General features: G+C 36.2%; 1 protein-coding gene across 1 annotated transcript in view; it reads right to left on the reverse strand.

Moving 5' to 3' along the window:
• Window positions 1-6,257: 6,257 nt before the first annotated feature.
• Window positions 6,258-20,091, reverse strand: part of LOC136828322 (large ribosomal subunit protein eL22-like) — a 139,825-nt gene continuing 125,991 nt past the window's right edge. The window contains exons 3-5 of the mRNA XM_067086201.1: window positions 7,452-8,048; window positions 6,849-6,970; window positions 6,258-6,478 (exon numbers count right to left, since the gene is read on the reverse strand). Coding sequence (XP_066942302.1) covers window positions 6,322-6,478; window positions 6,849-6,970; window positions 7,452-8,048 — 876 coding nt within the window. The 3' untranslated portion in view covers window positions 6,258-6,321. The remainder of the gene's footprint in view (window positions 6,479-6,848; window positions 6,971-7,451; window positions 8,049-20,091) is intronic.

Below are 20,091 nucleotides of genomic sequence, written 5' to 3' on the forward strand. Positions count from 1 at the left end.
GGTTTATTGAAGATGCAAATAGATTCTGTAACATACATAGGGAACTTAAAGATCTGGAAATGTTCCACAAGAAAGCGTTATATTGAGAAGGACATAATTCCCATTAGCAATCAAATACATTATGAATCAAATCAATTACCTAGTGTTTTAAAGATAATGTATGCAGAAAATAGATGACTGTGACATATTTTGCACTGCCAAAAGCCTTCAACACATCCAGTGTATTCTTAGCACTGCTACGATAAAAGATAACAGTGCCTCTTCAGAAGGCTTCTAATTTTCTGTATTGTATATTAAAGAGAAGTGGGCATATTTCATGCAATTACAAGATTGAAAGACTTACGATCTTGAACTGAAAGTGAGAAACATTTAGCTAGCTGTGTAAAAACACTTAGGCCAGAAAGCACGCAGAGCATACCTAAAAGCAAAAAAGAAAACATTGTTAAATATGACAAAAAGACTATCTTATATAATTTAAGGAGCTGGAAAATAAGCCCTTGATTTTATTTTAGAAAGCAGATGTTCTTTCAGTTTTAGTTTGTGGAATCCTTAGGCTCAACTTCAAAGACCATTAAAAAGCTTTAATCTAATTCACAGCAAAAGTGTAGAATATGAAACTGTGCACACTTGTACTATTTTTCAAATAGTTTACACCAGTTAATTTTGTATAGATTGTTCCAAATCTCTGTTGGGTGTAGGATTTTGTACCATATCTTTCTTAACTAATCATACTTTTGTTTTCAAAGAAAAACTGTCTGCTAGATGGTCAAGCATACTATTACAAAAGTGTGTAATTTTGAGTAACTCAAAAAGTATGTTAGAAGCCCTTTAAAACTACAGAATTGTCCTGAAAACTCTTTTGTTCAACAGATAAAGATTTATTCCACAAATTATATTAAGTCAACATATATGCTGGAGTATGTTGAACATGTGCTCACATAGGCATTAAGAGAAATGAAGATGCTGATAAAGCAGCCAGTGCTGTATTTAGATCAAATATTGCTATATTTGTCAGTGAGTCAGTGAATTGTCTCTACTGTAAATCTCATAATCCTTAATGAATAACAAGCCTCAGAGAATGATTTTTTAATAAATCAAACTTAAACCCATTTTTAGAATGTGGCATTCATTCATTTGGATGAGAACTCCACATTGTATTAATGTTATCATGTCCTCAAGCTTCTCATTGGGCCTATGGGTATTTTATGAATAAACCACATGACCCTCTCCCAGAATGTAGATAAACCATAACAGTTAAACTTGTGTTCTGTGACTGGCCAATTTTCAGTCAAAGATTATCAATTCTGGAAAGGAGTCCCTTAACCAGACTTGTCTGTAGCTTTAACGTTTTTAGTTTATTCAGGTATTAATTTTTGAAGGGTTGCAATTAAAGTTATACAGGTAATATATTAATAACAAAACCTTGGTTGCTACTCTGTAGGAGCTAAAAATAAGAATGATCTGGTTAACAATGATAATAATATTTACGGTAGGTTCTTTAAACATTTCTCCCAAAGATGGATATCTAAACCCACTTGCTTTTAGTTTCAGTTTAACTCCTGTACCTGCTATTTGAATTCTACTTATACAGTATGTGATTTTGGTTAATTGTTTTAAATGAGGAATAGCCACTTGTCAAGGTGTGATGCTATACTGTATACAGTTGATGCAATTAGTATTTGAGTGTTAATGGACATTATTCACACTCAGCATCCTTGGGTTATTATCATGGGAAATGACTTCAAAAGGGATATCATTAGACTTAACAGTTTATGGTGGAAATAGTAGAAGGTTAGGGACCTCCAGCAGGGTGGAAGGTTGGTTGATGAAAGCTTTCTTCAAAAACTGAGTACTGTACTGTGATTAATAGCTAGTGTTATAACTTTTATTTCTTGGTGCACCCTTTTTGTTATTTTCAGGGCTACTATTACAGTTGAGTTGGCATTACAGTCGACCTCTGGTATTCGCGGGGGATGCATACCACTATCGCCCACAAGTAGCTCAAATCCGCGAATACTTAAAACCCCCTCTCAAAACGCTTATAACGGCCTGTTTTGATAGTTCAAAATAATTTAAAAATGCATATACCTGAATATTTTAATAGTTTTATCACAAAAAGTGCATTTAGTTACGAAAATATGAAAATACAGTAATTGGTGAATATTTCTCTATGAAAAATACTGCGAATAGGCGAATTTTCCATGAATACAGTAATGTGTATATATGTTCCACAGAGAAATCCGCAAATAGGTGAAGCCGCAAATCTAGACCCATGAATAGGCAGGTATCCACTGTATAGTACATTTATGAGAGATATTTGGCAGCCACTCTTGTCTTCTTAATTTGCCCAGTATGGATGACTTCTCAAAGGGTTTAAAGAAAACAGTTCTTCATTCATTAATACTTCCACAGTGTTCTGTAATCAAGCAGCCTAGTGGAAGAGACTGTAGAGTAACATTAACAGTTAAAAGTTTTTGTGTCTGAATCTAAATGTCCTTAATATAAATGAAAATGAATGTCATGATTTAAAAAACAAATCAGTGCAAGGAATTTTGTCAGATTCTCCATCATTTTCGAGCGACCCTATTAAAAAATTTATAGGGAGCTGTAATTTAATAAATAAAATCTAAACTTCTTCATTAATAAATTTAAACCCCCTGGGCCAGCCCTTTCAGAGCTACATAAGTTGTTTCAGTGGTCTAGTTAAACTACTTAATAGCAGTTCATTGTAACTCCATTAATCATAAGTATACCTGAATCACTCAGTTATGTTGTGATGAAGAGATGCTGAATGACCCAAGTCTCTGGTAGCTCAAAGGTTTGCACATATTAAGGTCAAAACCCATCATATATAAGATTAAGGAGCTTGTACCAGGTCCTAAGTCTAAGATTAGGAAAGGAAGTACATTCCCCATCAAAATGAGATGTAGCAACCCCAGTTGTCTGTCTGATAACAGTGCCATGAATTATGGCCACCTGTGACTGCCAGTCCCAGGGAATACACATCCATACATTTATGAGAAATGCCTCTTAAATAGATGGTAGTAAAAGTAGACTGGCATTGCCAGGTACCTGTATGGAATATAGAAGACAATTCCAAATTATATATAAAGATAACAAGATGTAGAGAGTGATTTGACTTTGCAATAATTCGCCTATACGTTTTCTAGATTCTAATTTGTAAATGGGGAATTTCTTTTAAATGGTTTTTTCAATCAAAGGAATAAAATATTCCCTGTGATTTTCTTGAATTTGGTACTTTTCCAGTAGTGCTTTTGCTGAACTGAATTTTCTTCCATGGTTTTCATTGCAAGATGATCCTTTGTTTCTTTGTATAGTTATGGGTATTAAGGAAGCTTTCATTTTTGAGGGAGAAATCTTAATTCATTTGTCACTCTTGGTGTCTTTACTTCAATAACCTACTGTCATGTACAGTATTTGTAAAGGTTTCAAATTGTTGTTACAAAAGTTGCAGTTTGCCTGCAAAATCCTTGTGGGTAGAAAAATCATAGGGCGCTAGGACAATTTGTTACTGGACAATTTGGTATTAGGACAGTTTGGTACCAGACAATTTGGTACCGGACAGTTTGGTAATAGGACAGTTTGGACCTAGACAATTCGGTACCGGACAATTCGTTACCACCAATATTTCCTACTAAAAAGATAAACACAAAACCACAATGTATACATATTGTTTAATTATCAGTGATAAAAAAAGACGACAATTTATAATGCTTAGAAAATTTAAACTGCTATTAAAATCTATGTTTAATAAAATAAATAAATTGACAAAATGAATTTTTCCATTTATTATTCAACACAATACTAAAAAAAAAAAAGATCTTAAAGCTAGCAGTACAGTATTTCAAAATGTTCATCTGTATAAGCGATTTTCACAACACCAATATATTTTTGAACCACCAGCATTTTCTTTATGTTTATGGTAAATAGTTTTCGTTATCAACCGATTTCCTCACTTTTCCAAATTTACAAACTTGCAAGTGGCCATTCCATACCTCATGGGCTCATAACTGATACTAAAATTCAGTTAAAAAAAATAATTGACCACAGTAACAATGCAGCCTTGCAGCCTCTCTTTTTTCTTTTACTGTACCTCCGTTTATATCCTTTTTATTCCATCTGACTTTCCAACCTCTATTAAATTGTTTTCTAGTGCAACTGCAAGGTTTCCCACCTGTTACACATTTAAAACCTTCTTACTGTCAATTTCCCTTTCAGCGATGAACGACACGACAGGTCCCAGCGCGTGGCCTTTGGCCTAAATTCTATATTCTCTATTCAAATGAGTAGTTTAGTTAAAAGCCTTCCGTTACTGAATTGTCTAGTACCAAATTGTGTACCGGACTGTCTGGTACCGAGTCATCCAGTACCGAATTTTCCGGACGTCAGATCATAGAATTAGTGGGGTTCATTTTCACTCTGAAAGTTCTTTCTTCGTTCTATAGATAGATGTTTGATTATACACCTGCCCTTATCAGATCCGTGTCGCAATAACTAAGTCATGTGATCGAAGTTCATTTAACTGTGGACCTCTGAGGCATATTGATTGGTTGTCAGTAACCTCTACATTTTACAGCTTAATTATGAAAATAAATTAAGAACTTTCTCCTCCGTGGTGGGATCAAACACCCGAATGCTAGTTAGAGTGAGGTTGCCCTAACTTGTTAACCTCACTTTGAACTAGTGTGTGTGTGTGTGTAGTTTTGGATCTCACCACAGAACAGATATCTCAATTGCTGGGTAGCCATGTCCAATGGGAGCTTTTTCCTCTCATAAGGGAGGACAAGTTTTGCCCATTACTTGGTAACACTATCAGATACTGGGATGGTGGAGACAAATGGCTTTATATCTGCCATGAACTCTCTCATTTCCCAGTCACTACAAAATTCTGAAATTCCGTCTTCACATGGTTGATTGTTTCAAAAGTGAATAGACAGAAGGCTGATGCCTCCCAGACAGGTCATTGGTTCTGTAAAATTGTTTTTGCACTAAAAATTCCATTAAACTGGAGAAAGGTTGCTTCTATGGTTTTCAATGATATGATTGCTTCTATGAATTTCCTTGCTATATTAATAGGCAGGATAACTGTCTCCTTCGATGGTTTCTGAATTCCTGTTGATGGAGGGACCAAGTGCCATTCAGTATTGGGAAAAGCTGCTCTGTCCCAAAATTCTACACCAACCTCAATCAGTTTTCCTTTCATTAATGAGGTATTTTCCATCGGTGAAAGGATGCACATTGAGGTGTCTTGCCAAGGGTTATCGGTATCATTCTTGGGCAGATATTGGTGCCCATACTACATTCTGATTTGAGGTTTTATTGTCTGATCTGGTCTTATCATTGTTACCAGTCAGAGCTCTGGAATTGGATAGGCTGTCTCTTATTACCAATTCTGATTTCAATAATGATCTAGACAACTGATTCAGCCTCTTTTTGGACTTGGGTTTTTATTAAATTGTTCCCATGACCTAAGTTTTTTGGTGAGGAAACCAATCTCTGCCTGGGCAGAGATTGTGCAGCCTCTCTATGAAGATGAACAGCGGCTCCCAAAAATAGGTTTTTCCTATATTAAAAGCTGTTATTTATTGCCCATTCAGATTCAGCATTTGTATTGTGGTGATGATCATAATAAAAAAGTAGGGAAATTGAGAGGTGAAGGGACATTTGTAGTGATAATCATACCCAAAAAGTGTGAGAAAATGTAGACATGAATTGTTGCATTGATAGGCTAACCAAAAATTATGAGGAAATCAAGAAGTTAAAGATCACAGGGGCTACTAAAAATACATGCATGTCCAGTGAAAGTGACTAGCAGCTTCTGTATCCTAAAAGTGATAGCTTGGCACGTAGGACCATATTAAAACTGTTTTTGAAATTTTTTTAGCTTAAGATTCTCTAAATGTGTACTTTAAGAGTCCAACCTGCTACTGGTAATTTGCTTTTGAATTTGTCAACTTTTTCCACCCAAAAGATGCCATGCCCTTCATTATTCATCCTGAAGGAGAAGATATGTTTTCATTGTAACTTATCACTCTGTGAAGAGCAAGTCTCTTTAGAGGGAGGAGGGAGCAGCAAAGATTAGTTAAGCATCACAGGTGGTATTAAGTGTCCTCCTCACTCTGGCCTTGTAATTCAGAATTCTACCATATTTACTTCAGAATTAATCAAAGCACTTTCCAAATTTTTGCATCAAAAAACTCCCTTAAAAGTCAATGGGAAGAAATGAAACAAGAAAGATTACAACAACCCTTTATTAAGTAGTCTGTCACTTTTACAACCAGTGACAAAAATGGGAAAGACTTATTCGTCGCCATCATCATCATCATCATCCTCATCGTTGTTGATATGGAAGTAACGAATTTCGTAGGTGTCCTTCACGTTAGGCGGTGCAACCACTCTCAACCAGTCACGGAGATTGTTCTTCTTGAGGTACTTCTTTGTTAGATACTTGAGATATCTAGAAAAAAATATAACAAATTCACTAACGCAATCAACATTTGTTGGTAATTTTCCTCAGTAGTCATTGTCTTCTCATCATTAGAAAGGTGAGTAATGAGGTGTAGAAAAAACCATACCAAAGTAAGTGTATTCATTATGGAACCTTTCTCCAATCACCTGCTTGAATGCTACCAGTTTCTTTAAACAGGCCTCAACCTTATGGAATCGTTTGCATGAAGGTCAAGCATATCAGGTAAAACTCCAATTGATGCCGTCTCTTGCAGTAAAAATATGTAAAAAATACTCTGTGTAAATGAATCATGAGCACTTACCGTTAAACAAAACACATAGCAGTTACTGTATAACATACTTAAAGGAAGTTTACTAACCTTTTTGAAAACTGGACTTCGGCATGAATGATGATCTTATCTTTACTTCGTTCAAGTCTTAGTTTATTCGATAAATTGTTTTTCTTGCCATTAATCTTGATGTGGCCAAGCAGGTAGGTTTCCTGTGAAGGTAATGGAAACACGTAAGATAAATTGCAGATCATCCAATAGATACAGTTAGGGTAGTCAAGGGTAGTCAACTATAATATGTGACTTAGCAGATTCCTCCCAGTTCAGTATTAATAAAAAAAAAAATCCCTGACTTATTTGCCAAGTGAAATCATTGTTTTTCCTTAGGAAAGACGACCCTGACAATTAGCAGATTTCTCCAAATCCACGATGGTCTTGGAAACGAGCATTTGGCGACGAAAGGTAACTAATTCATAACTGAAATCTGATGGAAATTAAACACAAAATAATGGAGAGTGATGCGTGTCCAAAATATACTTGACATGGAATACTAATGTACGTACTTGACTGTATCTCTAGCTATCTGTTCGTCTTATACATGACTTTCTTTACCTAGTCTCAGTAATCTTGTACTTAATGTGTTCTTAATTAAGAGCTAAATTAAGAATATGCAATGATGAACCATGTACTTACAAAATCTGCAGCATTCATAATTCCGTCCTCCACAGGTTGTCTGCAGTCAATGTAGAATTTAAAAGAAGCCTTCTTGCGTTTAGTTACTCTACCGGTCTTGCCCTGAACACCCTTTAGAACTTGCCCCTTCTGGTTCTTGGCACTTGTAGCTGCCTTGCTGACTTTTGTGGCTGTCTCCTTTTTGGAAGTATCTTTACCCTTAGCCCCTTTACTCTTTCCTGCAGTGGTACCCTTTGATTTTGGGTCCTTAGCAGGTTTTTCGCCTTTGTCGGCTTTCTCTGAGGTTGCGTGTTTCGCTCTTTTCTCCGACTCCGTTGCCTTGTCAGCCGCAGGACGTTTCGCTGCCTTCTTCGCCTCTGGTTGTTGGAGGGTCTTCTCTGCAGCTGGAGTCTTTTTGGCCATTTCTGAGCCCTTCTTTCCAGACGAAGGAACGTTTGTTCCCTTAGCCTTATCACTAGCGGCGGGGGCTTTCGTCTTATCACTAGAACTGCCTTTACTCTCCTTGGCAGTTCCCGCACTTTTTGTTGGCTTCGGAGAGGCTGATGCTTTCTTGTCGCCATCAGCGCCGGATTTCGCTGCCTTTTTCTGTGATTTACTCTGGAAAAGTACAAAATGAAATTACTGTAAACGACTGTGAAGGTGATGTTACTCAACAACTTACACGTGGATGATGAACTGGAAAGTATAATTACCATGAGGTCCTTAACTGCAAAGAGATTGAATAAAATTACAGACACATTTTTTGTATTTTCTAGTTTCCACAGTCGGTATTAGCCTGAAAAGCATCAACATGTCATAAGAACAAATAAAAGCATCAACATGTCATAAGGATAAATAAATTTATGTAAAAAGATTTAACAAAATTATTTAAAAGATTGGTTTATCCTTCGAAGGGACATCTTAAAAGTAATCCCCCTCCGCACTCCCCTCTTTTCAGAAGGAAAGGAAATTACCCACGCGGAAGCTCTGTAAATACTGTTAACGATTTTGTGGGTCTTTTCATCTATACCCCTTAGACACTCGAAATAGGTTTTTGGCTGTTTTATTTAGCAATATATTACTTCTTTCACTGAGGGAGTTCGGCAAATTTAGTAATGATATAGAAGACAGTGTTAAATTCAAGATTTATCTTAGCCGAGTCCATACAGAAATCAATCACCAGAACTCAAAACCCAGTTGGACTGTTTGGTGATCGATCACCATTTTGGCAGGAAGGGAAGAATTACATTCACTCAGGTTATTCAGTAGTACGGTCTTTGTGGTGGAGTTTTATGGTTGTCAGTGAAGTCTCCTTTACTGAGTGGCCTGGAAGATGGTTAGTCTTGACGGATATACTGGTAAGTGAAAGAGTGGACCACAAAGATGGATTCCTTAGAAGCAAATCGTCTGTCCGATTCTCTCTTAATTATGAATCAGTTGGAAGGACTGCGTGAACGTTCACGGTACTTAATGGATATAGAACCTCATATTGACGAATGTAAAATATAAACGGATAAAAAAAGAGACTCGAAAAAGTCTGATCAGTGACAAGAGAGGAAAGTTCAAGTAACCTCTTTCAACAGGTGATGCTGAGGAAGAAACTTCAAGAGGAATATTTCTCAGCAAATCTTTCATTCAACAGATGAAGGTGGTATAAGAAAAGTCAGAACGATGCCTAAATCATCAGTGGTTAACAGCATTTTGATTGTAGTACAGCGAGAAGTAATGGTTGAGGGGGAACTTTCATCAAAGCAATTGGTAGTGACTTGTTTCCCAAAAGATGGCAATAATATACTAATGAAAAAAATACTGAACCATCTGCAGTTTTCAAGTTCTTTGGCTATATTTATTCACAACTTAGTTGCTGCGCTTTTAAACAGTGTAAAAATCTTTCGCACACAAAGAGTACATTGCCATCCTGCATTCAATGTTCCAGCGCTTATCAAAGTGCCAAAAAATAATTGTAATCATGTTTTGGTTTTGCAGGTATTGATTCTTATGAATAGATAGAGAAGCTGATATGTTAGAGCACTGTGCATTATATTATGCTTTAAAGTTCACCCCCGCCCCCACAAAAACAAAAGAAAAGATAAGAGATTTGTGATGAATGATGTAAAATTAATATGACCAAGAAAAAATCTGCTCAATGAGGCCTTTACTCAAAGGCTTTTAAAGAACAGAACAGTGACTGAAAAATAATGAAAATGTTTCTCAATATAACCATGCACAGACAATATAAATTATATAGAGATATATGGTGACGGATTCCATTGGCATGGAAATGAAATAACTGTAATAATCATAATCATAAGCAGTCATGGGTAGCTATATATATGTCTATTGAAAACAAAGGACAATTTTATACCAAAGCAATATAGACAAAACGAGAGTGAAAGTAGAAAAATTATAGTGAAAATGGAGATCTCTCTATTATATTTTAGACCACTAAGCATCAGCAGAGCGTGAGAAATCTCAGAGTTTAAAAGTTATTCAGAGGACACTAAACCGACAAAACAGCTGAATCTCGCGTTCACAGTCTCCGATCGGCATCTGCCAGGAAGAATGTACTACACTGATTGAGAGGTAAGGCGAGCAAGTCTATCTCTTCACATTACGCCTGGTTTCCTAACTTACGTTACTGTCACGCTTACACACTACCTACACACACACACAACAATATCACTCTACCTAATATATTTTCTATCACGCCAACCAGTCGGCCGACTGGTTGGCGTGTCACTGTGTCCTAATTCTCCCGTCCGTCGCTGGTTCGATCCCACGGGACGGTGGACTTATATATAAAATATATATATATATTATATATATATATATATATATAATATATGTGATAAATAGTATATATATATATATATATATACATATATATATATATATACATCATGGATGTAACGAGTTATGAAAAAAGTGCAAAAGAGAATGTTTGGTTTCAGCAACTGATGCATACTCATCTTAAAGAGATTACATAATACGCTGAGAGAGAGAGAGAGAGAGAGAGAGAGAGAGAGAGAGAGAGAGAGAGAGAGAGAGAGAGAGAGAGAGAGAGAAACAAATTACATAATGATCCACATGTGAAAGAATAAATTACTTATATAATATATATATAGTATATATATATATGTATATACATATATATATATATATATATATATATATGTATATATATATATATATACATACATATACATACAAACATACATATATGTGTGTATATATATGTATATACTATATACATATATATATACAGACATAATTAAACATAATTAAATGTATTGTATTGTTTGCTCACTATATATAAACTGTGAGTCTAAATGTGTGTATGTGCATGTGTATGTACGTGTGTAGGCCTATATGCAAGCATGGCTTCAGTATACGACAGACCACTTCCTCATAACCAAACTCTTGGGCGTGCAGGAGTAAATTTTAAAGGCGGGCATGGAGGGGCGAAGAAATTCGAAGGAAGTCCGTAAACTGGTTATTGATCCTTCCTCCTCGCCAAAGACTATACGACGCCTTCCTCCAATCATGGGCCCAAAGCAACTTCTCACTCACTTGCCCGAATCGCTCCGATGCTCGCGAGAAATGTGGGCTTTGTTTTGTTCGTAAATTAACTGTATTGGTTAACAAGGTGGTGGTGGTGGTTTTGGGGGGGTGGGTCTCTTGGTGTTCCTAGAACCAGCCCCCTCCTCTCTCTCTCTCTCACACTTGGTACATTTAAGTCATTTATTCTTTCACACGCGGAGCATTATGTAATTTACCCCCTCTCTCTCTCTCTCTCTCTCTCTCTCTCTCTCTCTCTCTCTCTCTCTCTCAGAGTATTGGGTACATCTCTTTAAAATGAGTATTTATTAATTGCTCAAATGAAACATTCTCTTTCGCACATTTTGTTAACTCGTTACACCCCGCCATGTATATATATATATATATATATATATATATATATATATATATATATATATATATATATATATATATATATATATATATATATATATATATATACACACATCCGCACATAAGGATTTTTTGGAACTATGGTCTAGGAAACAAGCCTTTGCGAATGTACTCCCTCAACTGTGAAATTGTGTCGTCACAGTCTCCACCAAAAATTATTAAAACCTGAAGAAAATTGTATGTCTCCTTTCGTGAAGAAAGGGGAATACTTAACCCTTCCTTCCCAATAATAATAATAATAATAATAATAATAATAATAATAATAATAATAATAGGAAATAAAGCTTACAAACGGGACTGCTTAACGGACAGGTTTATGATCCTTCAAACGAACTAATCACCTAAGATAAGGCAGGTCTTATCTGATACAGACATCATGAAAATCTCGTTTGGTCAGCAAGCGATAAGGAAGGCTCTCTAAAGTAACCCGCATACTAGACTCAAGCCCAGATTAAAGGAGATAAAACGATCATGATTTGTAAAATAAGAAAATAAGTAGTTGATTTAAACTTGAAGGAGATCGTAGCCATACGTTACAAATGACAGTAAGTCCCAATTAGACTAGCAAGATATACGGGCTGCTAAAGATCAAGAGCCCGTGCTGGCCGAGCCAGCTGAAACTAAAAGAAGAAGACCAGAAAAGCCTACATCGTGAGGTTACGAAAATCTCATATTTATGCCAAGCAGGATAATATATACAAGCTCCCGTTGACTAGGCGAATGTCATAACATTCGACGATAAGATTTCTAGACAGTTCTCATAATTATTGACCGCTATATTGCGTGAAATTTGTCCCCGGTTTGGTCCCTGGCGTCATCGTGACCTTGAGAACGTTCCGCTGACACGAGACTGGAGTCTCTGAATATGTTTACCAACGTCGATCGGGTTCGAATCGCTTAAAAAAAAAAGGTCAGCATTGTGCAAATCTTGAAGATGGGAAAGGGAAACGTGATACAGAGACGACCGCACGCCCACGAAAGATAGGAGCGTGTGTGGGTGGACTAGCAATCCAACGGCGGTATTTGCAGCTGCATCCACTGCATTGTTGTCGAATTATGACGTCGAACTCATTAGTACCGTTTCGTATGTGTGACACTAGGTGACGGGCCTAAACCCTCATGAACTGAAAGGCCAAGAAGAAGCAAATATAATATCCGATGAAATTTTTATCAATATTATTATAACCGAACGGGACGCGTCTCTGTAGAACCAAATTGAGCGTATATCTACCTTTTTGTCATCATCTCATTATCATTATGGAATAAGCCAAAATGGCATTAACTTAACAAGGAACGTACGAAAACAATAAAGCAAGAGCCATTTTACGTGGTATGAGAAAATCCGATAGACAAGTTCACTACAGTTTGATGATGGAGAGAGAGAGAGAGAGAGAGAGAGAGAGAGAGAGAGAGAGAGAGAGAGAGAGAGAGAGAGAGAGAGAGAGAGAATGTATTTGCTTTGGCATAACCATCTAAGCTTTTTTATGTGAAGAAGCAAAATACGTCAAACACACGTTATGTTTTCTCTATCATGGTCGGCGAATGTTTCCATGCCATGAATTTAGATTAAAATCATAATATACGCACGCAATGAATATAATGGGAAAAGTAAGATTTGATGGAGGTAATGTGCAAATTTATTTAGGAAGAACAGATGGAATTGGTGCAGGAGGAGGAGGCATGACCTTAACACCGAATACAGACAAGACAAGGCATCAAGGCACCAAATGGCTGGAGAGCATTGGGGATATAGACTAACTGCAGGATGGCCTGTGAGCTACTCCACCGAAATTATGGTGCATTTTACTAATTTATGCGCTACAAATAATTCGGTAATTGGAAGTTTTCTTCGCCCCCAAAAAAAAAAAAAAAAACCCTACAGCCATAAATATACTTGGACTTATCTAGAAGGCAGTCACCGAAACCAGTCGCGAGAGGAAAACGAACAGTGATTGATCTTAGAAGCTACGAAGGGGCAGATGTCATCAGTGATCATCGCCACACCAAAGCTGAATTTAAAACGCGCCCCGCACATTCTTGACAGTATCTAGGCCTAATACAATAAAATATCTTGAAGATGAACATCAAGAAGCTTTTGCACGAGAATGTCGAAATCGATTTATAGTTCTAGAAACCACATCTGAAGAGGAGCAGACAATCAATGAGGACTGGTTTAACATCAACAGAGTATATCAATCGCTGGAAAAGAAGCACTGAGATACTGGCTAATAAAACGTACACTTAAACAAATCTCAGGGAGGAGATGGGGAGCTCAAAGCAGAGCATGCTAAGTACCCAAGTCTAGACAGTGACGTAAACCGAAGACCAAAAAGAAAAGAAGGGAGAATACTTTGACAAAAAGGCTGATGACGTTGATAAAGCCATGAATTCAGGGAATGGCATTTGTTTTAGCGTCGCCCACATAATTATTTATGAAATATCCATTGGTGAAAAATAAAAGAGTAAAATACCCATCAAAAGGGAGGAATGGATAAATAATGTCACGAGGAAAAGAAAAGCAAATCAGGGCGGAACATTTGAGTGATGTCATGAATAAAAGATTTGAGGGTAATAATTTAACTGGTGAACCTGAAACGGACGAAGATCTGGATGTGCTTATGCATGAATTCACCGGTTCTGAAGTAGAATATATAATAAACATAAAATATGGAAACCACCAAGTTATAATGAAATTCCTGCAGAGATGATTTTAAATGAAAGAGAAATGATACCTCGTATAGCCTAACCTGAATATGGAATGAGGAAGCAAAGACTAAATGACTGATAATTGGTAGACATAGTCAAGACACCAAAGAAAGGTGACCTGGCTTCATGTGGTAACTTTAGAGGCACTGAACTAATATTGGTTGTAATGAATATATTCAGCATACAGATTTGCTATAGGCTGAAGAAAGAAATTGAAAAAATCTTAGAGATTAACAAACTGTTTTGGAAAAAGAAAGAAAATGCAGTTCTGACAAATTTGATTGATTACGAGAAGGCATTTTACATCTTCCACAGACCAATATCATGTCATCCCCGTTATATATGGAAAACTAACAGAAATTAATATTGATGGGGTCGGTATAGTAAATTTGCAGTAAACAGTAGGGTACTATTGGAATGTTGTGTCAACATAGCCGTTTATTTTTCTTATAGATTTTATAATAAAAAAAAGGATGGTTGTAGATGGAAGAGAATTTAGTGTGGAGTAACTATATAACTTAACAGATTTAGCATATGCAGAAGATGCGGCTTTAATCAGCAAAACGCCAAAAGATCTGCAGCGCGTCTATAGTACCATACATCACATATCTTGCCGGAACTTGAAATAAATCTAAGAAAAACTGTATGCTCAAGGAATTAACTGACATTAGATGGAGAAAGAATTAATTAGTCTGAATATTTCAAATGTTTAGGAACAATGACATCCAGTGCAGGTTCTCACGAGTTTGAATTCAGTGACGGACTAAAATGGGCAAATCAAACAATTGGCAGGCTGAATAGCACGAAATAACATAGACTGAAATTGTATACGGGCGTAAAATTATACACAAGTCTGGCACGATCTGTGTTGCTAGACGGACGTGAATCATGCTATGACCGTGAAGCTATAGCTAACAGATTTTATCGATCTGAGGAAAAAGCGTTCAGAAAATTATGATGAATAGGGTGGCAGGATAGAGTTTGATATACCTTAAGGAAAGTTACGGAAGTTCCATAAGTAGATGAGATGATGGTAAAAGAGAGGTGGGGAAGGATTGGGCAACAGAAGAGTTAAAAGACCCCCAGACGTACTTGGATGAGAACTATGAGAAGGGAGGCTGGAGATGAGCAGAAGATAAAGCACAGGAAAAACTTAAGTGGTTGAATTTCACAAAGACACTTTGCGTTTGCGGTTTTAAGGGAATGACAATGACACACACACACACACACACACACACACACACACACACATATATATATATATATATATATATATATATATATATATATATATATAGATAGATAGATAGATAGATAGATAGATAGATAGATAGATAGATAGATAGAGCGCGAGCTTTTTTCTTTTTACTAAGAACGCACACAAGGAATCCATCCATAAGAACAATGTGAGTGACCTCTGCTCATGGTTTACGTGACCTACAACACTACTAAGACTTACGGGATACTTATTGTGTTAGTCGTACAATGAGTTAACCTTGTAAATGACATTTCGTACTTTTACCGTTCCCGTTTTGAAACTGTGTATGTCCATGGCAATTACTACGACGAAGTATTGAGTAGATACGTCGTTGGAAATCTTTGATCCCTTATCAGCCACGTACTGTATTCTAGACCAACGGAATCGTGGTTATTAAAACGAACGGTGTTTGGAGAACCATTTTCTTCCAGTTTTTTACTAAAGTGCTGTCGACAGAATTTCCTAAATCGGGTTAGTAAGCATACAAAAATATTTGACCGATAGACCTGAGGTAATTATACGTTGACGGAATGGAGATACGACGTTCGTCATTTATGAATGAGTCATGTGTGTTGATACGCTCATGTTGCCATGTTCGAATAAATGCATGTTTTTTTCATATCCTAAACGATAGAAAAATGACATCATTTAGAGCCTAAGTCGATTTCTTCACCTCACTGAAAAGATCACTAAATAATCTTCTGGATGAAATCAATGTCTTCCGATAGTAAATAATACAACCGGACATAAAGAAGTCTTTCTCCTACAGAAAACCATTTCTGATTAATGTAATAATTATTCTGTTTGATAACTCTCATGCTGCTTCTAGAAAATACGACCTTAAACAGATACTCTTTTTAAAAACTGGAAATATTGCATAACAAACAAAATATATGAAAAATCGAGTAAAATGAATGGTATTGACAAGTTGCAAAACATTGACCAATCAGAGACAAGGAAGTGAGGCTCTGTGAGTGTGTGCGCAAGCTCTAGTCACCCTCGCAGTGATGCCAGATACAAGAAATTCTCTCCTCTTCTCTGGGGACTTGGCGGAGCAAGTTTGCATGAAAGGGGAAAATGGCTTTCTGATTCAATTCTCATTTCCTGGAGAGATGTCGCGAAAAATTACACGCTCATATGAATTTGAATGAGTGGAACGTGGTTTCAGATAAAAAGAAAGGAAATTGCGGTTAACAAAGAATAGGTAACTGTAAATAAATTTTATCTTGACAGGTAGATGGCTAGCTATAGACAATGATCTTTTCCTTGCGTATAAGATTTGTACAACCTAATATTAGCAAGGTGCATGAACGAATTACCATCTGGTTGCTATACTACTTATTCGAGAGAGGGAAGTAATTACCGTTAATTATCAAGGACGTTGTACTACCCCATAAGAATCAAATGAATAATAAAAAAGGAAGCAGTCTCTCTCTCTCACTCTCTCTTTCTTTATTGAATCAACTAATTTTATTAAACGCTCGTGAGATACACGACTGTAGGCTCTTAAAATCCTAGAATATACCATATGCTTTTTCTTGACAATTCTTTGATTCATCGAAAATGAAAGTCGCGTTATACATCACTATTTGAAGGAGACATCTTGAAATTAATATATTCTAATTACACTCTCAATGTAATCATTTAAGAGATTAACTTGCTATCGTTCCAAAATCACTTCATTCGTTCAGGTATAAAGCAAAATCTAAAGATCCTATTCACACAAATTATAATTTTTGTTTGCTTTAGTATTACTAAAAATAGCCGTGAAAATCCACAAGATTCGTGGATAGTTTAGCTTTAGGATATTGGTGGTTAATTAAGCTGGCAGGTAATTATTTTTTTCGTGTTTTCTTTTTCTCGTTTTTTTTATTCAGGAACCTGTTTTTTAAATTGAAGATGTGAGAAACTCTACGGGATATTCACTACAATTTTCACCAAGCGTAATGACATACCTACAAATAATATAAGCACACATGATATGGAACTATCCTAAAAGGTGATTAGTAGAATATCCACACGTGAAAAAAAAAAATAGAAACAAATTCAGTTTTCTTCGAGTTTTTAATGTTTTCATGTGTGCGGTGTTGTGACATATCTAAATGCGGAACACTCTTTTTGCAGGTACGTTGCCTGAACTTTCATGATATTGCTTAACTGCTCTTCGTGCATGATGTATGTATGTATGTATGTATGTTTGTATGTATGTATGTATGTATGTTTTACCCGTTTTTACTGTGCTTTCTGTTGCTAATATATATATATATATATATTTAATATATATATATATATAATATATATTTAATTTAAATATATATATATATATATATATATATATATATATATATATATATATATATATATATATATATATTGGCATTCTGTTCTGTTGTCCTGTTGGAATTTTGTTTTGAATTATTATTATTAATTATTATTATTATTATTATTATTATTATTATTATTATTATTATTATTATTATTATTATTATTATTGGGCCTATGGAAAGTCTTCTACGTCACCATAACAGACTGAAAGGTTACCTTTTAGTTTCACAGTAACCTTTCGAAACAGGTCATAAGTGAATTCATAAGGGAAAATACCAACACAAAATAGTAAAGAATAATATTTTATAATCTGAAGGGTTGTCTGGAAACAAACTGTACGTCAAGTAAGCTCAGAAAGAACATTAGAAAGCACGTAACAGACCAACTAAACACGTAAAACTCTTAATCTGGCAGAGGACTGATTGACTGCCTTTAAAACACTTGCGCTAAACTGTCAGGGGTCGCCGAAACTGAAAATGTTTTTTGGACTGCGAATATAATATCATTTAAAAAAATGTATTGAGCTTCTGAAATCATTAAATGCACAAACATGTAGTAGAGCAGGAATTGCGTCGTTGTCAAGAATATAAAAATATAATGAAAGTAGGTTTCAGTCAGATTCCTCGAGAGAATTACCGATGCATGAATTTTTTTTTTTTTTTTTTTTACAAATGTGGCAGACAATCTTAAAACATATCCTTGCCGCGAGAGCTTACACGCTCTTGCCGGCACCCAGCACGGGTAAAACAGGAAGGTTGGCCGCGTTGGGTTAACGTCCAACGTCTTTCGACATAATTTACCCGTCTGAGGCGAACAGCAGAGGGTCATAATGAGGCCTGAAAGCTGTGTGAGTGAAATCTGTAAACAGCACTGCATTATGGGTAGATGGCGAGAAAGCGTGCAGTGAATTAAATATTTTTCATCCTGTGTTGTTGGATGTCTGCCAAGGTCGGTGACGGCATGTTATACCTCCTTCCATTAATTTTTGGGGGTCGGGGTTTGTGATTAGAGCTTTTCTATGCGAAGGTCGAAGCGGGGCGGGCAAATAATGTCCTTATGATGCTTAAGATATAAGGGAAAAAAAGGAAAAAGTATACTGGTTGTTCACCTTGTTACCGTCTAAGCTTTTCTAGCGGAAATCTGGAAAAAAATGGTCGACCAGCTCAGTCCACTGAGACTGTGGAGTAAACACTCACACCCACACCCACACCACACACACACACACACACACACACACACACAGAGAGAGAGAGAGAGAGAGAGAGAGAGAGAATGTGATTATGATGGCAAACAAGAAACATACAGTGAGGCAAATGATAAGAGAGCACCAAATGTTGCAGAAGAAATAAATCAAAGCAATTACACTCAAATGAAAATAAATGTACGATATACATTGCAGAATGAAATGTTTATGACAAAATATTATAAACTGATAATGGAAAAAGTAATTTTCAGCTGTAAAAACTGACGCTGACTGAAGGAAAAGCAATGCGAAATGGAATTTACCAGAATATATAACATGGCGCAAGAATACTCTATTTGAAAGGAACCGCGTGACAACTGAATACTTAGAAAAATTATGCATTTGATGCTACTGCAGAGGGTCACATAACATTATATATATTTCAAAGGAGGAATATACATTAATAACAATCAAATCTTTATCATTAACGGTGCTTTAACCAGGCCTGGCGTTCTTAGCACTGCTAATCGGATATCTAAAGTCGATAAGCAGCGGGTAGCGTGACTCAATGTTTTCTGTGGATATACGAAGGTATGCATACGCGCACTAGCATAAATGTGTATTGACTGTCATGCATGCACAACACGGTTGCTCGCACATGTGCATATAAACATACCTATGCGCATATATACAGGATAAGTCATGCACCGCATGTCCGTCCAGATTTTATTGTGAATAGCCTTTGCAAACACAAAACCAGTTTTGTGGACTTCCAGCGAAAAATGTGACTAATTAATTCAATTACCCAAAATAAGGCCTCGAAGCTAAGTGGTCTTCCATTTTCTAGTCCCTAGGCTTTGACACAAGTACCATACATCCCTCCACTTGTCCTAAATTACCACTTGTTTGCTTTATTCTTGACCCACTTCGGCAACATAGGACTACAGTAAATTTGTATTCCCTAACTAAAACTGATACAGTCCGAAGCCAAGTTTAAAATCTGCTTGTACCAATTTCTATTTTTTCCTCTTTTATTGAGAAGCAGCATGTTGCTCGTTTTTAAAATTCTACGTTATTTTTAAACGCTGTGCCTAATTGGCGAGCAATTAGAGTGTTCAATATGAATAGAGTCGGTTCTGTCACGCAAGCCAATCATAAGCTATATCGAATGAGTCATAAAGTATCTGAACAGTAAAAAGATAGTGAATTATCATCGG

The sequence above is a fragment of the Macrobrachium rosenbergii genome, chromosome 42 (assembly GCF_040412425.1).
Source record: "Macrobrachium rosenbergii isolate ZJJX-2024 chromosome 42, ASM4041242v1, whole genome shotgun sequence".
Classification (NCBI taxonomy): Eukaryota; Metazoa; Arthropoda; class Malacostraca; order Decapoda; family Palaemonidae; genus Macrobrachium; species Macrobrachium rosenbergii.